This window comes from Chrysochloris asiatica, unplaced genomic scaffold (genome assembly GCF_000296735.1).
Source record: "Chrysochloris asiatica unplaced genomic scaffold, ChrAsi1.0 scaffold00012, whole genome shotgun sequence".
Lineage (NCBI taxonomy): Eukaryota > Metazoa > Chordata > Mammalia > Afrosoricida > Chrysochloridae > Chrysochloris > Chrysochloris asiatica.
Genome location: NW_006408530.1, coordinates 588,659 through 616,125, shown reverse-complemented (window position 1 = coordinate 616,125; position 27,467 = coordinate 588,659). Strand labels below are relative to the sequence as shown.

Here is a 27,467-nt window from a genome sequence, read left to right as displayed (position 1 = left end):
GAGGTAGCAAAAAATCATAAATCTTTATGGTGTTATTGTTAAAATCTTTAAAAATGGAAAGATTGCAAACTAAATATGCAAAATCTATTTTTTAATGGAAAAATTTAATGGAAAAATCTCTGACTAAAGCTTTAAAAAATATGGTACCTGTTAGCCATAGCTGGTTATTTAAACCAGATAGTAATTTCTATTAACGAGCCCTGGTAGTGTAGTGGATAACTAACTGGGCTGCTAACCGCAGTCAGTAGTTCAAATCTGCCAGTCCCTCCACACGAGAGTGATGAGACTTTCAGCTTCCATAAAGAGTTGCAGCATCAGAAACCCTATACAGGATGGCTATGAGTCAGAACTGACTCGGTGGTTCACAATAACCAATAGTAATTTAGAAATCAAGAGATTAAACAGATTCTCTCTCTCTCTGTTTAAAAGTTTCTTTTAAATTGTACTGACTTAAATTTATAGATCCTAAACTTTGTAATATAATTTGTCAGAAAAATTGAAGAGTAAGAAAGTATGGTAGTGTTCTGTTGAGTTGACTTTGACTCATAGTGACCCTATATTAGGATTTTCAAGAGTGTAAATCTTTACAGGAGCAGACAGCCCCATATTTCTCCCACAGAACTGCTGGTGGATCTGATCTGCTGACCTTGTACTTAGGAGCCCAATGTATAACCCACTATGTTACCAGACCTCCTTACTTTATACAAATTGTAGGAAGGCAAATGTGCTTTTTGTCTTTCTTTCATCACTTGTTTTTCTCCAGTTTTTAAAATTGTTATAAAATGTCTACTATGCAACATCGCCAAGTAAGAATTTTTCATTTATATAATTTAGTGAAACCATGTATCAATCATGCTGTGCAACTATCGCCAATATCTATTGCTTTATTTCCATCTTCATTAACAGAAACTCAGTATTAGCTAAACACACAAAGTACCCCCTTTTCCCCCTTCCTGCCTGCCTCAGTAATCATTGCTAACCCTGTTCTATATACATTTGTCTATTCTAAGTGTTTCACACTAGTGAAATCATAAAATATTTGTCTTTTTGTGATTGATTTATTTCACTAAGAATAATGTTTTCTAGGTTCATTTGTATTTTGGAGGGTATCACGGCTTCATTTCTTTTATGGCAGAGGCATCTTCCATTGTTTGTTGTGCTGTGGGTTAGGTGTTGTGCTGCTAACTGTGAGGTTAGCGGTTCAAAGACACTAGGCTCTCTCTAGGAGAAAGATGAGGCTATCTGCTCTCGTAAAGATTTACAGTCTGGGTAACCTTGCTTAGGGTCTAAATGAGTTGGATTTAACTCAATGGCAGTGGATTTGTCATGACTTTTTGGTATGTTCCACATTTTATCTATTCAAGTGTTGATAGGCATTTGGGTTGCTTCCACCTTTGGCTATTGTGAATAGTGTTGCAATGAATAATCATGTTCTCTGTTTGCAGTGCTGGGTAAAACATTTCCCTTATGTTCTCCTTTAAACTCTCGTAGATAAAGTATTTTGGAATTGTTCTACAATATCTTAAATAATCAAACCTGGCTGTATATAATGCCAAGACAAGCAGCTGAGATAATGAGTCTGACACTAGGAATACCATGGCTAAAGAATTGAGGCTAATGAACAAAGATAACCCATGAATTTTAACAACTTTAAAATGTTTCTACCTAAGGCAATTGGCCCTATGACCCCATATGAACTGCGGCATATAGTTATAACTCTGATATTCTGTATCTCCATTACAGATCACTCTGTTTTTGAATCATATTGTAAAATTCATAAAAAGTGGCTGCCTTTCAGATGAATAACTCAAAGTGGTCTGCTTTCTTGTCAGGTGAACCTGGCTTATGTTGAAGCAGCTGACTGCATCACAGAACCAGTTAACAGGGAGCCACCTTCTAGAGAAGCTCAGTTACTGACTTTGCAAAACACATCTGAATTTGATATCCTCGTCATTGGAGGAGGAGCAACAGGAAGTGGCTGTGCACTAGATGCTGTCACCAGAGGTGAGTCCTGATGTGGATAGTCGTTTCCTTTTCTCTCTTTAAGGAGCCTGGTGGTGCAAAGTCCTGGGCTGCTAACCAACATTTACCCAGTGACTCCTGGGGAAAGGGACCTGGTGATCTGCTTCCATAAAGACTGCAGCCATGAAAACTTTGGGCAGGTCTGTTCTGTCACATGAGATCATGAGTTGAAATCAATTGGATGGCACACAGCAAAACAACAACAACCACATGCACTCTATATTTGTTGTTGTTATGTGCCGTGGAGTCAGTTCCAACTCAAAATGACCCTGTATAGGGTTTCCGAGGCTGTATATCTTTATGGGAGCAGAAAGCCTCATCTTTCTCCCGCGGAACTGCTGGTAGTTTTGAACTGCTGACCTTGAGGTTAGCAGCCCGATTCGTAACCACTATGCTACCAGAGCTCCTTTAAATATAGATTGTTGTTGTTGTTGTTAAGTGCCATCGAGTCGGTTCCAACCCATAGCGACCCTGTACAGGGTTTCCGAGGGTGTAAATCTTTACGGGAGTAGAAAGCCTCATCTTTCTCCTGCGGAGCGGCTGGTAGTTTCGAACCGCTGACCTTAAGGTTCACAGCCTGATTCGTAACCACTACGCTACCAGAGCTCCTTTAGTGAAGTCAAATTTGTGTTTGTGTTTTTCAGTTTTCCATCCTTTGTGAAACACCTTCATATTTTTCATATTGTTGTTGTTAAGTGCCGTTGAGTCGATTCCAACCCATAGCAATCCTGTATAGGGTTTCCAAGGAACAACTGGTGAGCTTGAACTGTCGACCTTGCAATTCAAATGTTTTTGCAATCTGGTGGATTAACCCACAGCACCACACAAGGACTCCATTTTTCGTATATACACTTGTTATTTTATGAAGTATTAATTAATTTCAAATTAACTTTTAAAAAATGTTAACTTACTTTAGCAGGTAAGTACATTAATTTTAAAAGAAAAATTTGTATGTCTTCAAATTCATTAATTTGATATTCTGCTTATGTTCCCCCCCTAATATTTCATAAAATAAGTATAATTGTTATTGTTGTTAAGTGCTGTTGAGTCGGTTCTGACTCATAGCTACCCTGTGTAGGGTTTCCAAGGAACAGCTGGTGGGTTTGAACTGCTGATCTTGTGGTTCACAGTCCAGTGCTGATCCTACAGCACCACACCAGGAGTCCAAAGTAAGTATAGCATAGGGAAGAAGTGTTCATCCATCACCTGAAATCACATTTATTTCAGTAAAGAGTGGAAAAGCTTTATTAAAATGAATTAATCTGTTAAAATAATTCTTATTGTTTGCATATCTGTTAAAAACATCTCTCCAAGGGAAATATTAATATCACAGCATCCTGGAAATACATTATTTTTCACCATTAATGCACCCATGCAAATAATTTGACCATACACATATAACAGAAAGAAAGGACAAAATTACGTGGAAAAAGTTCTGGCATAGAATGCCTGTGTATATCACGTGATATTTTCAGAAGTGAATTCAGCCTCATTCACATACATTCAATATTCTGGAAATGTTACTTTTGATCATAATTGCATAATAAAGGTATAAGCCATAGTCAAGAAGTCATAGATTGAGTTTGATAGTTGCCAAGTGATTGGAAAATAAGTGATTGAAACTGCATTGATTTCTGGTACATTGATAATTATGTACCATTATTTGGAGTCATCAATTGGAACCCAGAAGCTTGTTCATAAACCACGTGACTATCAATTGGAAGGGTAAACAAAGTGAAGCCTGCACTGGCATAAATGGCACCTAGATTCAATCTGCGTTGACATAATTATCACAGTTGTCTTTCAAGGCTGGCTTTAATTGGAGGAATAAACAAAGCACAACTGATACATGATCACTCTTGGCTCAACAGCTGACAGTGAAAAAAAAAAAAAAACTTTATCAGATCATCTTAAGTGAAACCATTAAGCTATGACAGGTCTGCTTGTTTCGTATCTGATTATGTCTTAATAGCACCAGTGTCTTTGATTGATGATCACGAGTCACCTTAGTCATATGCCTGTGAGTGAATCTGGCTTCATGTACACCTAAAAATTTGAATTTTGCAATTTCTTTACTGGAGCCAGCCAGTTATTGATTATACTGTACATATTTTTTCAGTTTATAAATCTAAGTCTTAGAACCCTGTAGGATCATGTCGGGAATTAAATGGAAGTCCTGCACCACTGACTGTAAAATAAAGTGCTTACAAGACTAGAAAGAACAAGCAACAAAGCCAGCAGCAAGAGAATCTGAAGAGTTGTCCATTCATGAGTGGGGAAAGGGGAAAGAGGATCTGAAGAGTTGTCCATTCATGAATGGGGAAAGGGGAAAGAGGATCTAGAGAAAATGAGTATGTGAAAATGCACACATCCTGGGCTCAAGGCTAAGTGGCTTCTATTTAGAGGAAAATAACTGCAAAATCCAGCTGCAAAAGTTTCAGAAAGAGTGGGATTGTGTGCCTTTCATAATACCCATGATGATGATGATGATGGCCACATCAGTTTGTAAGTCTCAAGAGCTTCTGTAGGCAGCTCTGAAATATTTCATTGTTTGTGAAAAGGGATCAAACTTTGAGGTGTGTCTAGGAGTCTGCGAATGACAGTAAAGACAAGAAGTTAATGACCCATAACGATCCTGTATAGGGTTTCCAAGGAACGACTGGTGAGCTTGAACCCCCGACCTTGTGGTTCAAACCAACTCTGCAGTCTGACGCATTAAACACAGTGCCATACCAGGACTCCTTTTAAAAAGAGGAAGAGCCCCAGTGAGATGGATTGGTACACTAGTGTAACAACTGTGAAGATGGCATAAGACTGTGAAGTGTTTTGTTCTGTTGTTTACAGAGTCTTTGTGAGTGAACACCTAATACAACAACAAATTCCTTTCTTCTTTTAAGAAGTCTCACTTACACTCACTTTAGTGCAAATTTTATATTTATATATTTTAAATTGTTTTATTATGATATAAGACATTTTACCAAGTCAACAATTTAACATGTACAATTCAGTGACATTGATTATGTTTATTATGTTTGTAACTCATCCCTATTTATTTTAAATTACTGTTTCATAACCATTGACACAAACTTAGTGGCCTCTAAGCAAAGACTCCTCTTCACTCCTTCCCCACCCACATTGTTGTTGTGTGCCCTTAAATAGATTCTGACTCACAGACCTACTGTATGACAGAGTAGAACTGCTCATTGGGTTTCCTAGGCTGTAATCTTTACAGGAGCGAACCATCAGGGTTTGTTTCCCATGGAGTGGGTAGGTTCTGACACTGACCTTTTAGTAAGCTGCCGAGAGCTTAACCATTACATCACTAACATTTCTCTGTGTTAACCACTAAGAAACTTTATTCTCTATACATTTGCTTCTGTTATATAAGTGGGAACATACTATTTGTCCTTTTGTGAATGAATCGTTTCTCTCAGCATAATGTCTTTTTAAGAGTCACCCATGTTGTATGACATTTAACATTTCTTTTTGTTTCTGTTCATTTATCTTTATAACAATAATAGTCCACTAATATGTATGTGGAATCTTTTTATTAAATAGACAAAATCACATTATGGTTGCTATTTTGCAGTGTTTCTGTAGGTATGCTTTATCAATCTTTGCATGTAAATAATCATTCTTTTTTCATGATTGAAGGATTCATCTAAAGGATATTGTTAAGAATATTTTAGATTGTTTCCAGTGTTTGATGTTAGAAACAGTACTGCTCTTGAATTAGGTACCAAACTTGTTCTGAGATTATAGACACTTAGAAAAGGTGGTCTTGCCCTCAAGGAGCTTTTGGTTCATTACTGTTTGTTGACTAAATTACTTTTCGGGGACAGTGAAGGACACTGAGTATTGAACAGGGTTTACTTGTTATATTAGCAGGCAATTGTGGATGATGATTTTGAGGAAGAATTGTGGAAGCCTGAATGCTGATAGGTTTACAGTTTTATAATTAGTATTAGCTAAGAAAAAAAAATCTATTTTCAATATTAATAGCAAATTGATATCTTTTAAAAATAATTGAATATCTTATTGTATGTATGGATTTGTGGTTTATAAAAGGAATGGATAAACCTTAGTTTCTGTTGTCTTGGTTATACTGGTAGTCCTATGTAGGTAGCCTTTATAATTAAAATATACAAAGTGTTGTTGAAGGTAATCTATATTTATCCTTTTACTACAATTTCTGATCATATCAGTAACTCTCTGAAGTGTGAAATAATCATGGGCATTTGGTAATGAATTGTGCATTGTTGCTGTTCATTCATGGAATTTGCTCTTTTATTATATTTGATGCTTCACTTAACAACAAATTTTGCTTTCTCTGTGTTTGATATGTTTTTACCAAATTATTCCTGATTGTATCCATTAATCTTTAGTCACATTTGACAAAAATAAATTACTGTGATCTTTTAAAGTTACCAGTAGTAATTAGATTTTTCAGGACATCAAAGTTTTAGGGGAACCACTAGATGTTAAAGGGCTTGTATATAAGTATTTGCACAGCTTTTTGATAAAATAGTATGCCCAAATGCAGTTTTAGTAATGAATAAACAAAGGGAAGAGAAAAAGTCATGAAGTCTCATAATGAACATTTATTTGCATTTTTACTGTATACATTTTCTTGGAAATCAACTTTTACCTACTTCATTTGGGAATATTATTTTATAAACATGATATGAACATTTCCACTCATATCCTCTTGCAAGTCTCTAGGATCAATAGCAATTGTTTTCCTGTTTAATACCTCTATGTTCAGTTCTTGGGCAGAGGCATAACCCTCAAGCCCAGTTGTAGGCACTTTGATCCGAAAGAGGGCCGGACTAAGGAGAATCTGATAACAATGCTCATTCTTTCAGGGTTTAAAAAAAGTGTATCCTTCAGTTCCTTAAATACTTTTATATGAATTTACCTGTACTTATCAAGGACCACACCTAGTAGATTTTTGTTTCAAATCTGATTTATAAAACTTAGCTTTTATGGCTTCTGTCCATATTCCAGAAAGACGCCACTTCTTGGAGAAAAACATTAGCTCCATAGTTCTCTTGTTTAAAAAATAAAAAAATATATATATACACACATACATTTTTAGTTTATAAATAACATGTGGCTAGCAACTCCTGATTTCTCACTGTAATTCCTTAAATTTAAGTGATTAAGAACATAACAGACTATAGAACTAGAATGACGTGACCAAATTTTAGCTCTGCCTCTTACTAGCTAGCTCTGTGATCTTCTACGTGGTAACTTACAGGGATCCTCAAGTTTCTCATGCATAGATGGTGAATCAGAATAATGTTCTTCTCTGTAAGCAGAAGGGATAGTGTATGTTTGCAAAAAGCATTCAGGACAAAGAGAGCCTCGCTAGTATAGTAGTACATTCTAGGATGTCTCTTCTCTCTGCACTCTGAGGAGAGGATCCCTTTTTAAGAGAGTGGAATTGCAGTAGATGAAAGTTTTCTGGACACTTGTAATTAGACTAGATTGTGAATTTTTCCTGCAATTAATCTTGAAACATGATTTCAGTCAAAATAGTGTTTATCTTGGAGGGTCGAGAGAGGACTTGAGAAATTGTGCTTAAGTTTATCTAGAAATGTAAGTTTATGAGATTTATTGCAGTCAATTAAATCTTTTTTATCCTTCCATAATTAACTTTTGCACATACAAGCAAATATAAATTATTCTTCCCCTTCCTTTTAAACACAGTTGTATTAACATTGTATTTATACAAGTTGCACCATCTAACTCTACCAAAAAACAAAGCTTCCAATAAAGTTTAGAGCAATAGTATTTAAGACTATCTGGTGTTAGAGAAAGAGACATATAGTCCAGTGGAACAGAAAAAGTCATCCAGAATTGAATCTATACACATACGTAAATCTGGTATATGAAATAATGAAAATGATGAACTTGATGATTACCAGGGGTAGGGGAGACAGGAGTCATTGCTAAGGGGCACTGGGTTTCTGTTAATGGTGATAAAATCATTTGCAATACTTGTAGAACATGATGACCTTAATTAATGTCATTGAATAATACATGTAAAAATGGTTGAATTGGCAAATGTTTTTTCTTTTTTTTTTTTTTTTCCAATAAAAAGGAAAACCCAGAAAATTACAGACTTCTTGGAAATTTTTTTTGTACATAACTACATTTGTTTTTGAAAAAGAATGATAAGAGAGGTGGAGACTTATCAGGTATTAAAGTACATTCTAAAGCTACTATAATTAAAATAGTTTGGTAAAGGAGTAGAGACAGAGATCAGTGTAAAACAGTAAGTATCTCGTTAACATTTAACATATGGTAAAGACAGCATTTATGTCATTATTGTGTTGTAAGTGCCATAGAGTCAGTTCCAACTCATAGCAATCCTGTATAGGGTTTCTGAGGAGTGGTTGGTGGGTTAGAACCACCCTTAAGGCTTAAACTGCACTTGCAGTCCAGTGCCTACAGTGCCATACCTCTGTCATTGTTAACTGTTTATTAAGGGATGTAGTATAAATACTGTTTATCATATGTGTATTGTTTATCATGTTCCATGTGAGTCTAGGATTTAACAATTACAGAACAACACTACTAGAAGCAATTATATATGAATTTTAAAAAATGGAGTAGGAAATTTATTTCTAAGCATGACACCAAAAACTCTCAAAAAAAAAGACTTGTTATATTTGACTTTAAGAAGTTTATCTGTGAAAAGAAACACAGTAAGGTAGAAACATGTGAAATTGTGAAAATATAACAAAACTTTAATTAATTCCCTTAACAAAAGAATAGTTCTTTCAATTTAATAAATTAACAGGCAACACAATATAAAAAAAGTAAAGTATATAAACAACAGGAATTGTAAAAAGGAACACATGTCTAACAAGCAGAAGAAAAGTTGCCTAGTCTCATTGGTATGTATGAGATGCAAGATAAAACATTATGAATGAAAAGAAAAACGAAACAAAACAAAAAACTCAAACCAAACCAAACACCCTACTTAATGTCTTAATATTAAGGATATACTGTTTTTCATAAGTGATTAGTGGGAATTCAAATTCTTGAAATCCTTTGGAATGTAGCTGGAAATTAACTATCATAATAAAAAAAAATCACACAGTTTTTGCTTCAACAGTTCAATTTCTAGGACTTTTCCTTAGAAGTACATAAAAATTACATATATATGTACACTATGCTCCTATTAGAGTTATAAAACCAAAAGGGAAGAACATGATCAGCATTTACTAAGCTGAAAGAACTGAGGAAAAAACTCAAGCCTCAACTTGAAATACTGCAAAATTTTATGGGCAAAATATTGAATGATGCAGAAATCATCAAAAGAAGGTACCCATTTGACCTAGCCTTCATGGCTTGATGATCAGAACTTGAGTAGAGGAAGATAAAAACAAATTTTGATAAAAATAAGTGTAAATTGATAAAATTGGAAGAATTTGACGTATACTTACGGATTTAGTAGTTCAAAATACCAACTGAGAGGGAAGAAGTCTTCACATCAAGTATCAATCCTATCCCCTCTGTATACAGGGTTGTTGGGGATGGGCAACTTAAACAGTGGCTACCTAAAATGGGGATGGGTGGAGGGAGATCAAGGCACAAAGTGACTGGCTTACATGTTTTCAAGAGGGAGTTTAGTTTAAGAATGTGTGGGGGAAGGTAGAGTCCCCACTGAATAGTTTTCATCTTGTTTAGATGGGTTTGGTGAAAAGGGATAGGGGTAAGATTATTATCATTCAATAGTGAGTAATTGTTATCATGACTAATTGCAACTGTCACAACTGTAAATGTAGAAGTTTTGTAACAAAAAGAGGAGAGTAGTTAACCTTACAGTCCAGGAACCGAGAACCATCAAGGGAGAAGAGCACGAGTGGAATGGGGGACCCAGTCCAGAGAAGCAGTGACACCAGAGATGGAGGCAGAGATGAGGACATGGAGAGAGAGAGAGCAGCTGAGGACTCTAGACTCATGGAAAAAGAAAGACTGAGTGCTGGCGGCCAGGAAGAAGGCTTGCAAAAAGTGCCTTTAGTTGTTTCAATGATTATATATTCCTGTGTGTTTTTGTGTACACCCCCTCCAAACAAAACAAAACAAAAACCGAGTGAATAGAAGCAAATATTGTTGAATGATGATGCATGGAGGGGGATTGTAATCATTGCAATGAAACAGTAAGTGTAAAACCAATATTCTCCCATGTAAACTAGCACTCAATTCACAATAAAAACTTACAAAAAAAAAAGGAAATAATGCACAGCATCACTCTACCAAAAAGAAATGGTTGACTAACCTGGAGCAGCTGGAGGAACAGTAGGTACTTCTTGAAAGAAAGACCAGTAGGAAAAAACAAAAATGGCAGTGTGATTGGCTACTATAAGAACAAGAAAGCTGTTGGGGGAGAGACATCAAGGCAAGTGATCAAGTCCTTTCATGACAACTCCCCCTCCAAGACTGAAACTCAGGGAGCACAAGAATAGGCATGTAAGCTTGCTGCTGACTGTGTTGGCTTTCTTGTGAGTGGAATTAGGGGAAATGCAGCAATGAAGATATGTGCTGAGTTCAACCTCATTCCATAGACATCCGTCAACCTTGAGATGAAAGCGAGAAGAGGAGGGCTGGTTGGTCTAAATTTTGGGGAGCCTTGGGAACTCCTGAGCCCATAGACATTGACAAACCCATGGAAGGCTAGAGGTGACAGTGAAGTATCCAGCTGATATGAAGTGAGGAGAAGCACACAAGAATGCCCAAACTTGCAGATAGCACCCATTTGACCCAGCTTCGGTGACTTGATGATAAAAACTTGACTAGTGGAAGATAAAGAAATTTGATTAAGGAAGCAAGTGTAAATTGCTGCAATGCCATGAACTTGACCTGTACCTGTGATGTAGCAGTTCAAAATACCAATCTAGAAGAAAGGAGTCTTCACATCAAGGATCAAACCTATCCTCTCTGCACACAGGGTTGATAGGGACAGGCAATTTAGACATTGGCTACCTAAAATGGTGTGTGGGGGTGGGGTTGGGGCTATAAAGGCACAAAGTGGCTGGCTTACAAATTTTCAAGAGGGAGTTTAGTTTCAGAGTTTGCAGGGGAAGGTAAAATCCCCATTGAATAGTTTTCTTTTTGTCTACATGGGGTCTTGTGAAATGAGATAGGATTCATTTGATTCAATAGTGAATAATTGTTATCATGACTAATTGTGATTGTCACACTGTAAATGTAGAAGTTGTGTTAAAAAAAAAAGTGGGAAGTAGTTAATCTTACATTCCAGGAACAGAGGACCCTAGACCATCAAGAGAGAAGAGCACAAGTGGAACGTGGGACCCTAACCAGAGAAGCAGCAGCACCTCTTGAGGCAGAGGTGATGGGATGGAGAGATAGAGCAGCTGAGGACTCCAGACTCATAGAAAGATAAAGGCTGTGTGCTAGCAGCCAAGAGGCTGGCTTCCAGAATGTGGTCTGTGGTTGTTTAAACAATTATATAGTCCTGTGTGTTTTTTTGTTTTTGTTTTTGTTTGTACATCAATAAAAAAAGTGTGCTTGTGGGAGGTTCTTGATAAAAGAAACAATCTATGATGGGTTTGGGGGTGGAGGAAACGATTCATGCGCTAGGGGTAGACTACGTGTTGACATTGATGACAGGGCAGGCAATTTATAACCAGAGAGGCAGAGCAAAGATAGCGGAGGTGGGAGACACAGGGAGGAATGCAATGGTTAATGTGAATAGAGGTAAATGCTGTTAACTGTTGGTGCATGGAGGGGATTGCAACCATGATCTTCTCTGTAAATTTTTACTCAATTCACAATAAAAGTTTAAAAAAAAGAGAGAGAAATGGTCGATTTTCAACTATTTCAAGAGGTCACATATGAAGGAAGAAATGCAAGGTGCACTGAGGTCATTGGCAAAGAACTTGATTCTGGGAATTGATGGAATACAAATTGAAATCTTTCACCAAACTGATGAAGCACTGGAGGCACTCACTCATCTATGCCAAGAAATTTGGCCTACTGATTGGAAGAGATCTATATTTGTGTCCACTCTATAAAGAGAGGTGACCCAATGGAATGTGAAAATCTATGGATAATATCATTAATATAACGTAGAAGTAAGATTTTGCCAAAGACAATTTTAAAAATGGCTCTAATTGACAGGGAACTTCCAGAGGTTCAAGCGGATTCAGATGAGGATGTGGAAAAAGGGGTATCATTGCTGATGTCTGACAGATCTTGACTAAAAGCAGAGAATACCAGAAAGATGTTTATTTGTGCTGTATTGACTATGCGAAGACTTTTGGCTATGTGGATCATGGCAATCTATGAACAACATTATGGAGAATGAGTATTCCAGAACTATTGTGTTTATTAAGAACTTCACTAGACAAAAAGGCAGTCATTCGAACAGAACATGGGGACACTGTTTTAAAATCAGGAAAGGTATGTGCCGGAGCTGTATTCTTGCACCATAATTATTAAATTTGTATGCTAAGCAAATAATCCAAAAAACTTGATTATATGAAAGAACACCATGGCATCAGGATTGGAAGAAAACTCATTAGCAACCGGCCATATGCAGATGATACACTGTTGCTTCCCCAAAGTGAAGAAGACTTAAAATACTTGTTATGAAGATCAAAGACCACAGTCTTCAGTGTGAGTTGCACCTCAGTGTACAGAAAACAAAAATTCTCACCACTGGACCAATAAACAACATCATGACAAATGGAAAAAGATTGAAATTGTCAAAGATTTCATTTTACTTTGATCAACTATCAACACTCATGGAACAACAATCAAGAATTCCAACGACATATTGCATTAAGCAGATATGCTGCACAAGACCTCTTTAAAGTGTTCAAGAACAAAGGTTTGAGGATTAAGGTGCATCTGATCCAAGTCATAGTATTTTCAATAACCTCATTTGCATGTGAAAGTTGGACAGTGAATAAGGAAGACTGTAAAACAATTGATTCATTTGAGTTATGGTGATGGAAAAGAATATTAAAGGTACCATGGACTTCCAGAAGAATAAACAAATCTGTGTTGAAAGAAGTACAGCAAAAATGGCCCTTAGAAGCAAGAATGGCCAGACGTCATCTCTCAGTGGTTGGTTGGTTATATGCCATGATGTCGGTTCTGACTCATAGTAACCTTGTCCAGGATTTCCAAGGATGTAAATCTTTATGGGAGCAGAAAGACTTGTCTTTCTCCCATGAAACAGCTGATAGTTTCGAACTGCTGACCTTGAGGTTAGCAGCCTGATTCATAACCACTATGCTACCAGATCTCCGTTTGTCTCTCATACTTGGCACGTATTATTAGGAAGGACCAGTCACTGGAGAAGGGCATCATGCTTGGTAAAGTGGAGTGTCAGCAAAAAAGAAGATGACAACCAATGAGTTTTATCAGCACAGTGGCAGCAGCAATGGCTTGAGAATAACTACAATGGTCAGCATGACACAGATCCTGGTAATGTTTGTTTCTGTTGTGCATGAAGTCACTATGAGTCGAAACTGAGTTGATGGCATTTAACAACATGGTCATGTGCAGATCTCCCATCACACCTTCATATATTTGTGTGCATACTCCCACTCTTTTGCCCATATCTGTACAGCCTGTCCATATATATATATTCATATATATGTTTTTGTTGTTGCAGGGTTGTCTATATAAAGATACTTACTTCTATTCCCTTTAACTCTTGCTCTTCTCCCTGTGTCTTCCTCTGTCTTCACCGAAGATGTTTTTAAATTGAAAAATAAAAGTTGCTCAGAATGAATTTGTTAATTTATTTACATTTAAAATAAAAAGTTACATAGGTTGTGTATTTTTATAAGCACAGAGCGCTTCTTGGTAGATACATGAGATATTCTTCATAGTTAACATTGGAAACATCTGGATTTTGCAACTAGATGATAGTGATTTCTCTTTTCATATTTCTAAATCCTATATTGTTCTGACAGCCCTTCTCTCCTGGAACAACTGATCTTTTAATAATAAAAAGTCAAAAGCGAAAGCAAAAATCACCCCCTTATTGTCCTGTAAATGGCAATATTTCAATGAATGTTATAGCTTAATTGATTTTTATGCCTCCATCATCCTGTGTGTATTTAAGGAGCTGAAAATGTGTTAATGATATATTCTGATTTAACATAGTATTCCTATTAATAGTTTGTTTCTTAATTTAAAAATAGAAATTGGTATCAGATAACCAATCCAATATTTATAATTCCATTAAATGCTAACTTTTACTGAAAAAAATGCCATATCAAAGCATAGGATCCTGATCCTGAAGAATAACAAACAAGGATTACTTTGTGGCTTTACAGGAGTGCAATTTTATAGAGAAATTGATCCATAAGTAAGATATTTAGCCTTTGGGTTAGTCCCTTTTCTTATTAATGGCAGTGGCTTTCTGAAATCCTAAGGTAAGTGCCCAAAGCTTTCCTGAAGAAAGATAAACTCACCTTTCCTTAAAGGACACTATTTTCCTTCTTGGAGCATTTGGGTATGGCTTTAATACCTAGGCTTATGATGCTAATGTACCTACAGTGGCTACGTTTTCTGATTTGTAAGTTCTTGCTTTATTACTTCTAATAGCCATTTTGTAGTGAGTTTCATTCTCTTATTATAAATAATGATCTTTTCTGAAAAATTTTCAAAATAATTAATACAAAGTCTTCACATGGAAATATTATTTTTGACTGTCTATAATAGAGACAATAGAAAACAACACAATGTTCAAACATAGAACATTGAATAAATAAATCATCATAAATATATAATGTAATACTGTCCATGTATTAAAGCTAAAAATATTTTTAAAATGTATTGACATGGAAAGTTAGTTATAATAAACATTGTTAAATGCAATATACAGTATAATCCTATTTTTGAAAAAAATTGTACATATGTGATTATATACATGCATGGGAAATGTGAATGTTTAAATACTCAAATGTCAACTGTGGTTATCTTCTGAGTGGTGTGATTACAGGAGAGTTGTATTTTGTTCTCTTTGCTTCTCTGCATTTATTATATTGAGCATGTTTTCATGCATAATAAGATAATCAGTAAAAGGTATTAAAATGTACTTCTGTTCTATTTCATGTTGTGAAAGTTAAATGTCGTACCATTTCTCCCCTCAGATTGTAATTATCCCTCTATATTCATCCAACTGTCTTGATCCACAAATTAGTTTAGTTGGAAGTGCCTGGTAGCTAGATATTCTCACTCAGGTCAGAAAAGGCAAGGCTGTAAAGAGCTGTATTTAGTTAATAATTTTCTGCAAATTATAGAGATCAACACCTTGGACTTCCACCCAAAAGACAATTTTAACTTACTTCGATATGCTTGCCTGCGAACTGAAAGTTGGTGTTTTGAATCCACCAGCTGCTCCGCAGTGATTGGTTTCTGTGAAGGTTACAGCCTTAGGAAGGCCTATGGGACAATTCTACTCTGACCTATGGGGTTGTCATGAGTTAGAATCAACTCACCAGCACTCAACAACAAAACAAGAAATGGAATGAATATGAGTGAAAGGTAGACTTCAAGTTGACTTTATTTTACTGTACCTATTCTTGTTATTCATCCTCAGATTTTGAGTAGTCTTACTCAAAATATTAATAATTTACCACTGTCAGGAAACTCATGAAAATACTTTTGAAAACTTGTTGTTACTAAGTGCTGTTGAGTTGGTTCTGACCCATAGTGATCCTGTATAAGATTTCTGACCTTGCAGTTCAACTCGACTTTGCAGTCCAGTGCATTAACCCACAATGCCACACCAGGACTACACCACTCCCAAATGTCACCCATTCATCTCAGCAGTGATAGAATTTACTATTTTCCATAAAAATTTCTTGCTAAATGGAAAACAAACAAAACAAAACCACCAATCAAAAAGCAAACAAAACATTCTTTCATAAAATCTTGAACAATTTTGTGAATTACCTTACTACACAGACTGTAGCCCACCACTGCCCGGCTCTTAGAGGTCATTCTTTCTACTCTGAAGGAAGATCTTCTGCTGATCTTATTACTCATTACTGTGATCCTTCAAACTTATTTTACATAAAAATATAAAACGTTAGCCTTGAGTGCCACTTAAAAATACTTTTCATCCTCTCAGAGATGATAATAGAACAGTGTCCGATTTTTACCTCCTTTCTTATTTTTAACTTAAAGTGTCAGGAATGTTAAACTTTTAATTTTAGGGTCAATACTTGTTATGGGGAGAAAAAGAAAAAAGTTTAGATTTTTTTGAGAGGGAAAACAGGAAGGAATATGAAAGGGCTTCCTTATTGAAAAATTAGTGGAAAATGGAATGAAAAGAGAATGGAAGTTTCCATAAACTTTTTGAAGTCTGCTTGTGTTTTTAATAACAGAACCAAGGAGGTATATTATAAGAATTTATGACAATTCATTGTTTGGCTAACAAACAAATAAAGAGCTGTTCCTGATCATTAGCCATTGTTGTTGTTGTTGTTGTTGTTATGAGTCGATTCCGACTCAAACCCTGTTTAGGGTTTAAACCATAAGATCTTGTGGTCCAGTGCATTATCCTGCAGTGCCACACCAGTACTCCATTAGCCATTGTTGTGGTTAAGTGCTGTCGAGTCGGTTCCGACCCATAGCAACCCTGTATGGGGTTTCCAAGGAGCAGCTGGTAAGCTTGAACCATCAACCTTGCAGTTCAAATAGCTTTGCAGTCTGGTGCATTAACCCACAGCACCACACCGGGACTCCCAACTAGCCATTAGAGAGATGCAACTCAAAACTACAATGAGATATCATTTCCTTTATACAAACAAACAAACAAACAAACAAACAAACAGATAACAACAAATTCTGGTGAGGTTATAACAAAATTGGAACTCTTTAACACAGCTTGTGTGATTGTAAAATGTTACAACCACTGTAGAAAATGCTATGATGCTTCCTTAAAAAGTGAGAATTAGAAGTACCTATGGTCCAGCATGCCACTCTTAGGTATATATCCTAGAGAGGTATGAATAGTGACACAAATAGACATATACACACCTGTGTTCATTGTAGAATTATTCACAATAGCGAAAAAAGAAAGAAGCTAAGTGTCCATCGACAGATGAATAGTAAACAAAACAATAGAACACTATGTAACAATAAAGAATAATGATGGATCCACAAAACATAGCATGGATGAATCTGGAGGACATGTTGCTGAGTGAAATAAGTCAACCACAAAAAGACAAATATTGTACTAAACCACTTAAAGTCAAGAACAGGTTTTCACACAGAAAGTAACATTTTTTGATGGTTACCAGGGATGGCAGGGAAAGCAAGAGAGGAATCACTTACAAGGTAGTGTTACTGTTGTTGTTAAGTGCTGTCAAGTAGGTTCCAACTCTTAGAGACCCTCTATAGGGTTTCCAAAGAGCAAGCAACTGGTGGGTTGAACTGCTGACCTTGTGGTTCATATCAACTGAGCGGTCCACACCAGAATTCCTAGATAGTAAACAGGTGGTGAAGGGAAAGGTAATACACAATATGGTGGAAACCAGCCCAATGTGACCAAAGTGATTGAGAGGTACACACGAATAAAGGGATGCTATTGTAAAGGCTGTAACACAATTTTGCAACAACAAAAATTTTGAGTGGTTGCATTCATAGGTATGTGTTATATAGGTGTCAGAAGGCAAATTGGAGTACATTCACATGCATACATAGATATAAGCATTTGTATATTTGTATGTATATTCATATAACTTATGTAGCACAGTAAGGATACCTCTTTGTTGTTGTTGTTGTTGTTGAGTGCCATTGAGTCGGATCCGACCCATAGCGACCCTGTACAGGGTTTCCGAGGCTGTAAATCTTTACGGGAGCAGAATGCCTCATCTTTCTCCCACAGAGCAGATGGTAGTTTCGAACTGCTGGCCTTAAGGTTCGCAGCCCGATTCGTAACCACTACGCTACCTCTTAGGCATATTCAAACACCTTAGGTGACTGTATTACTGGCTTGAATGCTAAGGGCTGTCATACTAGGGGACTTCTAGGTCATTTGGCATAACGTAGTTCGTAAAGTAAATACTGTATGTCCTAGTTTGGTGAGTAGCATTTGAGGTCTTAAGAACTTGCAAGTGACCATCTAAGATATTACTACTGGTCTCTTTCCATCTGGAGCAAAGGTGAAGGAAATCAAAGACTAAGATAGCAAATGGCCCACATGAATCCCAGAGTTCTTTAGTCTGAAACCAGAAGGACTATACTGTTGGTGGTTATGTGCCGTGGAGTCGGTTCCAACTCATAGAGACCCTGTACAGGGTTTCCGAGGCTGTAAATCTTTACGGGAGCAGAAAGCCTCATCTTTCTCCTGTGGAACAGTTGGTAGTTTCGAACTGGTGACCTTGCGGTTCATAGTCTGATTCGTAACCACTACGCTACCAGAGCTCCTTTGAAGAACTATATAGTGCCTGACTATTCTTACCAACTGAACCAGGGATACGATGGAAGGCTCCAGTTAGAATAAGAGAAAAATGTAGAACAAAGCTTAAATTCATAAAGAGGTCAGACTTACTGGATGGATAAGAGACTGGAGGAACCCCTGAGACTCACTCTAAGATACTCTTTAAATCTGGAAACCCTATACAGCCACTCCCCGAGGTAACCTTTTAGCCAAATGTTAGATTGGCTTATAAGATAAACAATAACATACCTGATGAATGTGCTTCTTAGAACAATCAACTCTATGAGAACTAATGGGAAGTATTTGCTCAAAAGCAAATATGAGAAGGCAGGGAGGGGCAAGGAAACTAGAGAGATGGAAGCAGGGAAGGCAGGGTAGCCATGGGGAGAGTGCTGACACATGCAGGGATAGCCATCAGTGTCACAGAACAATTTATGTATGAATTACTGAATGAGAAACTAACTTGCTGTGCAAATTTTCACCTAAAACAGAATACAATGTTAGAAAAAAAATTTTGTCTGGGCTGCAGTCAGTTACAGGATATAGTTGTGAGGCGAAATTGATTTTGTGTTCCATCTGCTTTCTCTCACTTTCATACAGGGGTCTGATGGTGCAATTGCCAAATGACTGGCTGCAAACTAAACTTACCTAGTGGCTCCATGAGAGAAAGATATGGAGATGTGCTTTCATAAAGTTTTCAGCTAGAAAATCCGATGGGGCAGTTCTGCTCTTGCATGGTGTCTCTATGACTTGAAAATCAGCAGCACCAAACAACAAGTTTATTATATGTTGTTGTTGTTGTTATGTGCCATCGAGTCAGTTCCAACCTATGGTGACCCTGTATAGGGTTTCCCAGGAGCCGCTGGTGAGCTTGAACTGGCGACCTTGCAGTTCAAACAGCTTTGTGGTCTGGCGCATTAACTCACAGCACCATGTTAGGTGCCACCAAATTGATTCATAGCGACCCTATGCACAACCGAATGAAACCTTGCCCGGTCCTTTGTCATCCTCATGATCGTTAAGATAGAGCCCATTGTTGCAGCCACTGTATCTGTCTATTTTGTTGGGGTCTTCCTCTTTTTCACTGACCTCTACCAAGATGATGTCTTTCTCAGGGTCTGGACCATCCTAATAACATGTTTAAAGTATGTGAGATGAAGTCTCACCATCCATGGTGCTAAGGGGTATTCTGACTGTACTTCTTCTAAGCAGTTCAACATTTTAAAAAGTTCTCTCTTTTTAAGAATATTTTGTGATTAAGAAAACTTTAGGTACTTTTTTCAAGGTTACATGATATTTTAATATTTCAGCTTAGCTATAATTTTGGAGACTTAATTTTTGTTTTATTATTCTAGAAGGAACAGTACCATTTATCTCCAGAAATTCTAGTTGGTAGTTCTTTGGTTCTACATTGGAAATAACAAGAAAAACAGGCTGTTTTGACAGGCTTCTTTTAAATTTTCTTGGTATTCACTAGGGTTTCTCACATGTGAATAACTTTTAAAATGTCCAGTACTTGCAAAAACAGTTTGGAGGCTTTAAAGTGTTAGCTCTCACTTAAATATCCTGAAATATCCTCCTGAGATGGCTTGCTAATTCTTAGAGTCATTCCCTGCCTCACACTGTCTTAGTCTTGGGAAAAAAAAATCAAATGCATCCTAACAGCATTGTTGTTGTTAAGTGCCATCAAGCCAGTTCTGACTCATAGCTACCCTGTATCAGGTTTCCGAGGAATGTCCGGTGGATTTCAGCCATTGACCTTGTGGTTAGCAGCTCAGTGCTTATCCTACAGCATCACACCAGGATTCCATCCTGACAGCATAAAACAGTAAAATATTTTTCATATTGCTATCCAGTACCTATGTTCTGCCCATATGAGGCTGGAATCTTCATTTCCCCAGTCATGGCATGTGATACTTGGTCTCTAAATGGTGTCTTGCCATCCGCTCTTTTCCCTCTTCAACATACCCCCACCCCTATACCCAGAGAATTCTTTTTAGAACCTTAATCTGATTTTGTAGTTTAAAACACTGGTGGTTCCCCTGAAGGGAACAATTCAATAGTGTTTCTCAAAAGAATATTTGACATCATCTGAGAAACTTAACATTTTCTTTATCGTAACAATTGGTGTGTGGTGGCTCCATATGATAGCACCATATTGCAAATCACAAGGTCCAAGATTCGAGCCTGCCAGCTGCTCCTCAGAAGAAAGATGAGACTTTCTTCTGCAAAGATCTACACGCCTCAGAAACCCTACACAGGGTCATTATAAGTTGGAACTGACTTGAGGACACTTAACAGCAACAATGACAACAACAATAACAATTATAATGATAAAAAACAAAACTAAACTGAAAGCACACCTTTGTTCCTCTGTGTACTTGAATACAGTACTCATGCTCTGCTTGTGTTGCATTGATGCTAAATCTTGTACTTTATAATAAAGCCTGTTTTAGAACTGATCTGTGATATTACTGTTGTTGTTGTTAGTTGACATTAAGTTGCCTAAAACTCATGGCAACCCCATGTACATCAGGACGAAGCATTACCTATTCATTCCTGTGTCATCTTTACCATGGTTGGAATGCTCAAATCTATTATTGTAGCTCCTTGAGTGCCTTCCAACCTAGGGGATCATCTTTTAGCACTATATTTATTAGACAGTATTCTGCCATGATCTATAGTGGGGTAGGCACTGAATTGCTAACCACAAGGTTGGTAGTTTAAACCTACCAGCCGCTCTAATAGAAAGATGAAGCTGGTCCCATAAAGATTTACAGTCTTAGAAACCCTACATAGAGTTACTGTGAGTGTCAATTGACTCAATGACTATGGGCTTTTGGTTTAATTTTTTGAAACAGAAAACCAGACCCTTTTTCCAGTCTGTTTTAGTCTGGAAGCTCCACTGAAATGTGTGCACCTTGGATGTGTCCCTGTTGGTATTTAAAATACTGGGGCTCTTGCTTTCAGGATCATAGCAATACAGAAGCCAACAACCAGAGTGTGATAAATTGACAGATGGTTGATACATAGCTAGATTCTCCAGAGTTCTGAGAAGCATTTGCCTTTTGAGCAGGTCTAGGCATTAAATGTGAGAAATAATGGCCCACACGACAGGATTCAAATGCCCCAGTATGGATGAATGACCGCTTGTAATCTGCCTTGCCTATTCCTTCCACTGAATCGTCTTCATATTATCTCTCATACCCTGCCCTCTGGTCCTCAGTGACAAGCAGCCTCTGACTAAGCTAGATTATTTCGAGCATTTGCTTTTTGTTTACTTCAGCTGGTCTTGGCAAGTGATACTGCTTTTTCTCTTCTCTATCCATCTCAAACACATACTCATCTTTTGGTTTTCCTTTCCTGAAGACCCACTCTTCTGTTATTTATTTCTCACACAGAGTATCATCAACAAACTTTTCCAAAACTTAGTGGCTGTAAAACAACGTAATTTATCATTTAGTTTTAATGATTCATTCAGTTTTAACATAGCTCAGGAGGGTCCTCTGACTCTGAGTCTCTCACAAGGCCATAGTCATCTTAAAGCTTAATTGATCTACTCATGAGGCTATTGGTAAATTCATTTCTTCGTGTGATGTTGGGCCTCAGTTGCTCATGATTTGCTGACTGGTGGCCTCCTGAGTAACTTGCTATCTCACAATATAACAGTTTACTACATCAGAATTAGTAAGCAAGTGGGCAAGAGAGAGAATGCCAGCAAGGGAGGCGCTAACTGTCACCATCTTTTATAACCAAACTACAGAAGTAAAATGTCATCTGTACTCCTGTTGTTAGGTGCTGTTGAGTCGGATCCCAGTTATACTGACCTGTGCACAATAGAAGGGAACACTGCTTGGTCCTGCACCATCTTCACAAATGTTGTTATGTTTCAGCTCATTGTTGCTTGCCACGGTGTCAATCCATCTCATCAGGGATCTCCTCTTTTTCACTTATCTTCCATTTTACCAAGTATAATGTCCTCCAGGAACTGGTCCCTCCTGATAACAAGTCCGAAGTACGAGAGATGAAGTTTCACAATCCAAGCAAAGTGAAGTTTTTAACAACTTCACGTTTTTCTCCCTTTATCATGATGTTATTTATTGGTCCAGTGTGAGGATGTTTGTTTTCTTTACATTGAGGTACAATCTGTACTGAAGCCTTTGATCTTCCATCAGCCAGTATTTTATTTAAGTCCTCTTTGCTTCCAGCAAGTAAGGTTGTATCGTCTATATATTGCAGGTTGTTAATCAGTCTTCCTCCAATCCTGATGCCATGTTCTTCTTCATATAATCCAGCTTCTTGGATTATTTCATTAGTGTACAGATGGAATAAGTATGGTGAAAGGATATAGCCTTTGTGTACACCTTTCCTGATTTTAAACCACTCAGTATCCCCTTGTTCTCTTCTAACTGCCTGTAGTTATAGGCAGTTTGCCAGGTGCAGCCCATATGCAAGGAGAAGGACATTTAACAAGGATCTGAATACCAGGAAGAAGGGGTTACTGCGGCTTTTAAAAAATCTGCCTGCCACAGCCTTCAAAGCCTGTAGAGCCCTGTTGGGCAGGCCTCATGAGGCCAGGTTGGGCTGGATAAGAACCTACTTATCCTGTCTCATTCATATTTACCTGCCTTTCATGGTAAGAACATATTAATACCATGAGTGTGATTTTAGAGTTTAAAGAAAGGCATATTTTAAACAATCTGACTGTGAAATGCTGTTTGAAAGTAAACTCCTTCATCAAATCTACAAATGAAGAAAAAAAAAATGGCCTATTTCCATGCTAGACAAAAATTGTTTGTGTTGGATTTACTCAGAAAAGGTGATAAAGCTCACCAACATTGTACATCCTTAAGTGAGATTCAAAGGTAATTTTGACTGTATGCAATCTGGGATTATGTCCTAGATGTAGTTTCTAAACCGGACTAAGATGAAAGTTGTCTATGTTTTCAAATGTTACCACCTGCACTCACTTCTTTCTGGGATGGAAGCTACCTGAAAATGTAGTTATGCCTCATTCATCTCCAACACTAGCATGTTCCCAGGCACTTACCCTCTTAACATTCTCAATAATACATGCTATGTTTATATGTTTTCTGGTGTTTTAAATACATCCAATGCTAAATTTGCTAAGCACTGCTATGATTTTAGTAACTGAGCATTTTGTAGCTCTTTAACTAACTAATATGGTTATAGGGCGTGACCTTACTCTACAATACTTGTGATTTCAGTGTTATTTTGCTAGTTAGTTAGGGCATTAGCAGTTTTTGCCCTTGAATCAACGTTCTCTACTTTTCTATACACCGTTTCCAAATATTTTGTCCTTTTGAGTCAAGGGAATTGCCCTGATTTTATGATGACATTTGGGTACGATATTTAAACTGTTAAAAGTTATAAAAACGACCCTTTGGTATTAAATGTAATAAATGGCTCTGAATTGAATACATGCACAGGTTCTTTTATATGAGCGTTGTGAGCCCAAACTGCTCCAGTTACATACTCACATTGTAATTGGATTCTATGACATTCTCTTATTCCCCAAGAGTATGCCAGCCAATGCCCAGTCATGAATATTTCTCATGACTTGGTGTTGACATATATTTTGGATCTTTGGAGGCTTTGGCTTTCTTCACTTAACTAGTATATGAGAATTGCCCTGTCCAGTTCTGAAAAAGCAGAGGTGTCTGTCTCTGCAAGGTAAAAAACAAAACAAAACATAAACTAGTTTCAAAGGCTTCTCTGAACACCATCTCTAAGAGATTTGTTGCAATTTCCAAATAAGGGGGTGTAGTAGATGCAGAGGTTTGTAGACTATCCTGACTTTGCTCAGCTTCACTTTGCCAATATTTTCTTTTCTTAACCCATAGATTCTCTTCACTGTATTTGTTTTTAATGGCATGTATTTTTCTTTGAAGTTTTGAACTATTGCCATGCTTGCAAGTTTCTAAGTAGATGTAAACTCTCAATATAGGAGTTCATTCTCTTTTAGTGTCTTCTCCCATCTAGTTTCCTGTTTTATACCTATTATAACACCCTGCTGGTCAGGTGGCTAGGATTCAGCAGTTTCACTGCTTTAACCCTGGTGTGATCCCCAGTCAGGGAAGTCAAATCTCTCTCTTTGAAAAATCTCTCTTTGGAGTCCACCAGTTGCTCCTTGGAAATCCTATTCAGAGTCGCTATGAGTCAGAACCTAGTTGATCTCACTTAACAACAACAACATAACATCACCCAGAAGCAATGGAGGATCAGTGTTAGAATTCTTGCCTTCCATGCAGGAAACCTGGGTTCAAATCCCAACCAATGCACCTCATGCACAACCACTACGTGTCAGTGGACTATGTATTGCTATGCTGCTAACAGAAGTCCTGATGTGGTTCTGTCCAATAAGTACTGACTGTTAACTGCAAGGTCAGCAGTTCAGACCCATTCCGTGGCACTCAACAACAAGAACAACAACATGATGCTATCAGGTTTAAGTAGAGTTTCCAGATTAAAACAGATTGGCAATCTATTTTGGAAATTAGCCAATGAAATCCCTGTGAGTCACAAAGGTCCTATTATTGTGCATGGAGTTGCCATGAGTTGGGGGTCTGACTGGATGGCAGCTAACAATACCACCAACAAATAATACCACCCCAGACACACTTCTAAAATGGTGACAACATGTCGAAGAAGGTATAATCTACCTTTATTAATGGTATGTTAGAGATCAGAGATGAGGGGCTGGACCATGACTGGATTGCTGTAGTCAAGGATGAAGGCAAGTCCCAGAAGACATCGTAACTCTGAATTAACTCTACCTGGGGAGAGATGGCTACCAGAATCTCCTGTTGCTCTCTGTAAGCACCAGTGTATATTACTGCCATGAAACTGTATTGCAATATTTTGTAGTTGTGATTCATTCATAGTTTAATATGCTTCTAGTTCTGTTTGACTTTTTCCCCCAGGAAGAGACTAAAATCTCTTCATTATAATATAGACAGTGTATTGCACTTTGAATACAAATTTATCCATGTTCAGAGTAATTTTTCTTGTGATTGTCTCTACCCTGGAGAAGTGCCTTTAATGAATTACATACAAATTGTGTAATTTAAGAAGTTAATTTGGTGTTCTGGTTACACAGGACTAAAAACAGCCCTTGTAGAAAGAGATGATTTCTCATCAGGGACGAGCAGCAGAAGCACTAAATTGATCCATGGTGGTGTGAGATATCTTCAGAAGGCTATCATGAAGTTGGATATTGAGCAGGTAATTGTGTATGCTGTTTGTTAAACAAAAATTGTGACTATGCTTTTGTTTACCCAATTAAATCAGAGGTCTTTGTTTTTTGTTTTAAATTTTTATGGTTTTTAACATTTCTTCCTTTTGAGAATACCTGTTTAGTGTATTCTGCGCTGCTGTATCTTTCAGAATAGGTGTGTCTGTTCTTTGCTCTAATATATTTTTGGGTAATCGGGGGATTTTTTTTATACAGGCATGTCAAAATGGCATATTTACAAAGTCACTTTTGGATATGCTGTCTTTTAACAATAGTGATTGAGTTTTTGCCAGTGGTCACCAAATCACTACTTCCTGGGCAGATTTCGGGGAGCTGTGCTGTAGGGCACAAGGATTGTCACACGGATTCTTTCACCAGCAGTACAGTCTTGCTGTCATATTTTCAGTGACCTGAGTCATGCTTTTCTTATGTCACACTTATTGTGTCCAGCCTGCCACCATTTGAAAACTGCCAAGGCAGTGTGGAAGATGGCATTTGCCGGAGGGGTAAAAAAAACAAAAACCGGCTGAGCTTTCTCTGCTTTTCAAACATGAAACACCCAGCAGCAGAGATTTGTCATTATCAGTTTTGAATCTGTCCCCTTTTCTTATGTTTCTTGTTGTCGTTGTGATGGATGAAAGGAAAAGAACATAGACTTTAGGATCAGATGACTTGTCATGTGCTCTAGCTTATTGACTCAACTTCTATGCGCCTCAGTTTTCTCATTTGTGAAATTAGTATTGCAATACTTACGTTGGCTCTTCTTCATAGAGGTATAATGAGGGCTCAAAGAATTAAGACAAACGCTTTTATATAATTTATAGAGTACTGAGCAACTGTTATGTATCATCCTCACATGGCTCTGTAAAGGCTAGAAGTAAACTTTTAGTGTGCATTTGAACAAGCTGTTATCCCTTACCTGGAAAAAAATATTATAGGGAACTGAGAAGAAGGACAATACAGAGAATGCAAGATAAATTGTTACAATAATCTTGTAACTCAAGTCAAGGAAATATCTTACACCTGGGAACTCTGACAGCATGTTTTTCTCCTATGCAAATACAGTTAAGGTTTCTAAAAAATCTTTGAGGTTGACAGCATGATGTATTATTAGAAATTTGATTAGGAGGGAGAGCTATCCTCGCTCAGAGGTAGAGAGGTTTCTGTGTATCAATCAGTTGGCAGGGTGTCTGTTTGCCATTTGAAAATATTATGATCTGTTACTGCCAAACTAATTTTCTCTGTTTTGCTTTGCAGTATAGGATGGTAAAAGAAGCCCTTCATGAGCGTGCCAACCTGCTAGAAATTGCTCCCCATTTATCATCTCCATTACCTATAATGCTTCCAGTTTACAAGTAAGCTTTTGGATATCACCTGTGTACTATTTGCTTATCTGAGGTCAATAGAACAACACAGTTTTAATGAAAATAATCCCTCAATGTGTATTTCTTAATGTGGTTTTAATTGGTTCTAATCTTTAATCTTTTTCAAATATTTTCCTTTGTAGTATTTAAAAATGTGGCTTTTCCTAAATTACTTTCTACTGACCCACCTCTAAGCACGAGCTCTTGAAGGCAAAGAGGATTGTGTTGTGCATGTATAATCAGTAACTTCATACTCCTTTAAGTGTACACAGATGAGCAAATGCATTTGCACTGGGGAACATTTGCACTGGGTGATGTGTAGTGTGTAAAATGCAGAGTCAAAATGTATACTACTGCAAAATTATACCCCACCCTGTAC

General features: G+C 37.3%; 1 protein-coding gene across 1 annotated transcript in view; it reads left to right on the top strand.

Moving 5' to 3' along the window:
* Positions 1 to 1,835: 1,835 nt before the first annotated feature.
* The window catches only part of GPD2 (glycerol-3-phosphate dehydrogenase 2 (mitochondrial)), a 118,883-nt gene continuing 93,251 nt past the window's right edge, over positions 1,836 to 27,467 (top strand). The window contains exons 1-3 of the mRNA XM_006834527.1: positions 1,836 to 2,004; positions 25,590 to 25,714; positions 26,982 to 27,079. Coding sequence (XP_006834590.1) covers positions 25,694 to 25,714; positions 26,982 to 27,079 — 119 coding nt within the window. The 5' untranslated portion in view covers positions 1,836 to 2,004; positions 25,590 to 25,693. The remainder of the gene's footprint in view (positions 2,005 to 25,589; positions 25,715 to 26,981; positions 27,080 to 27,467) is intronic.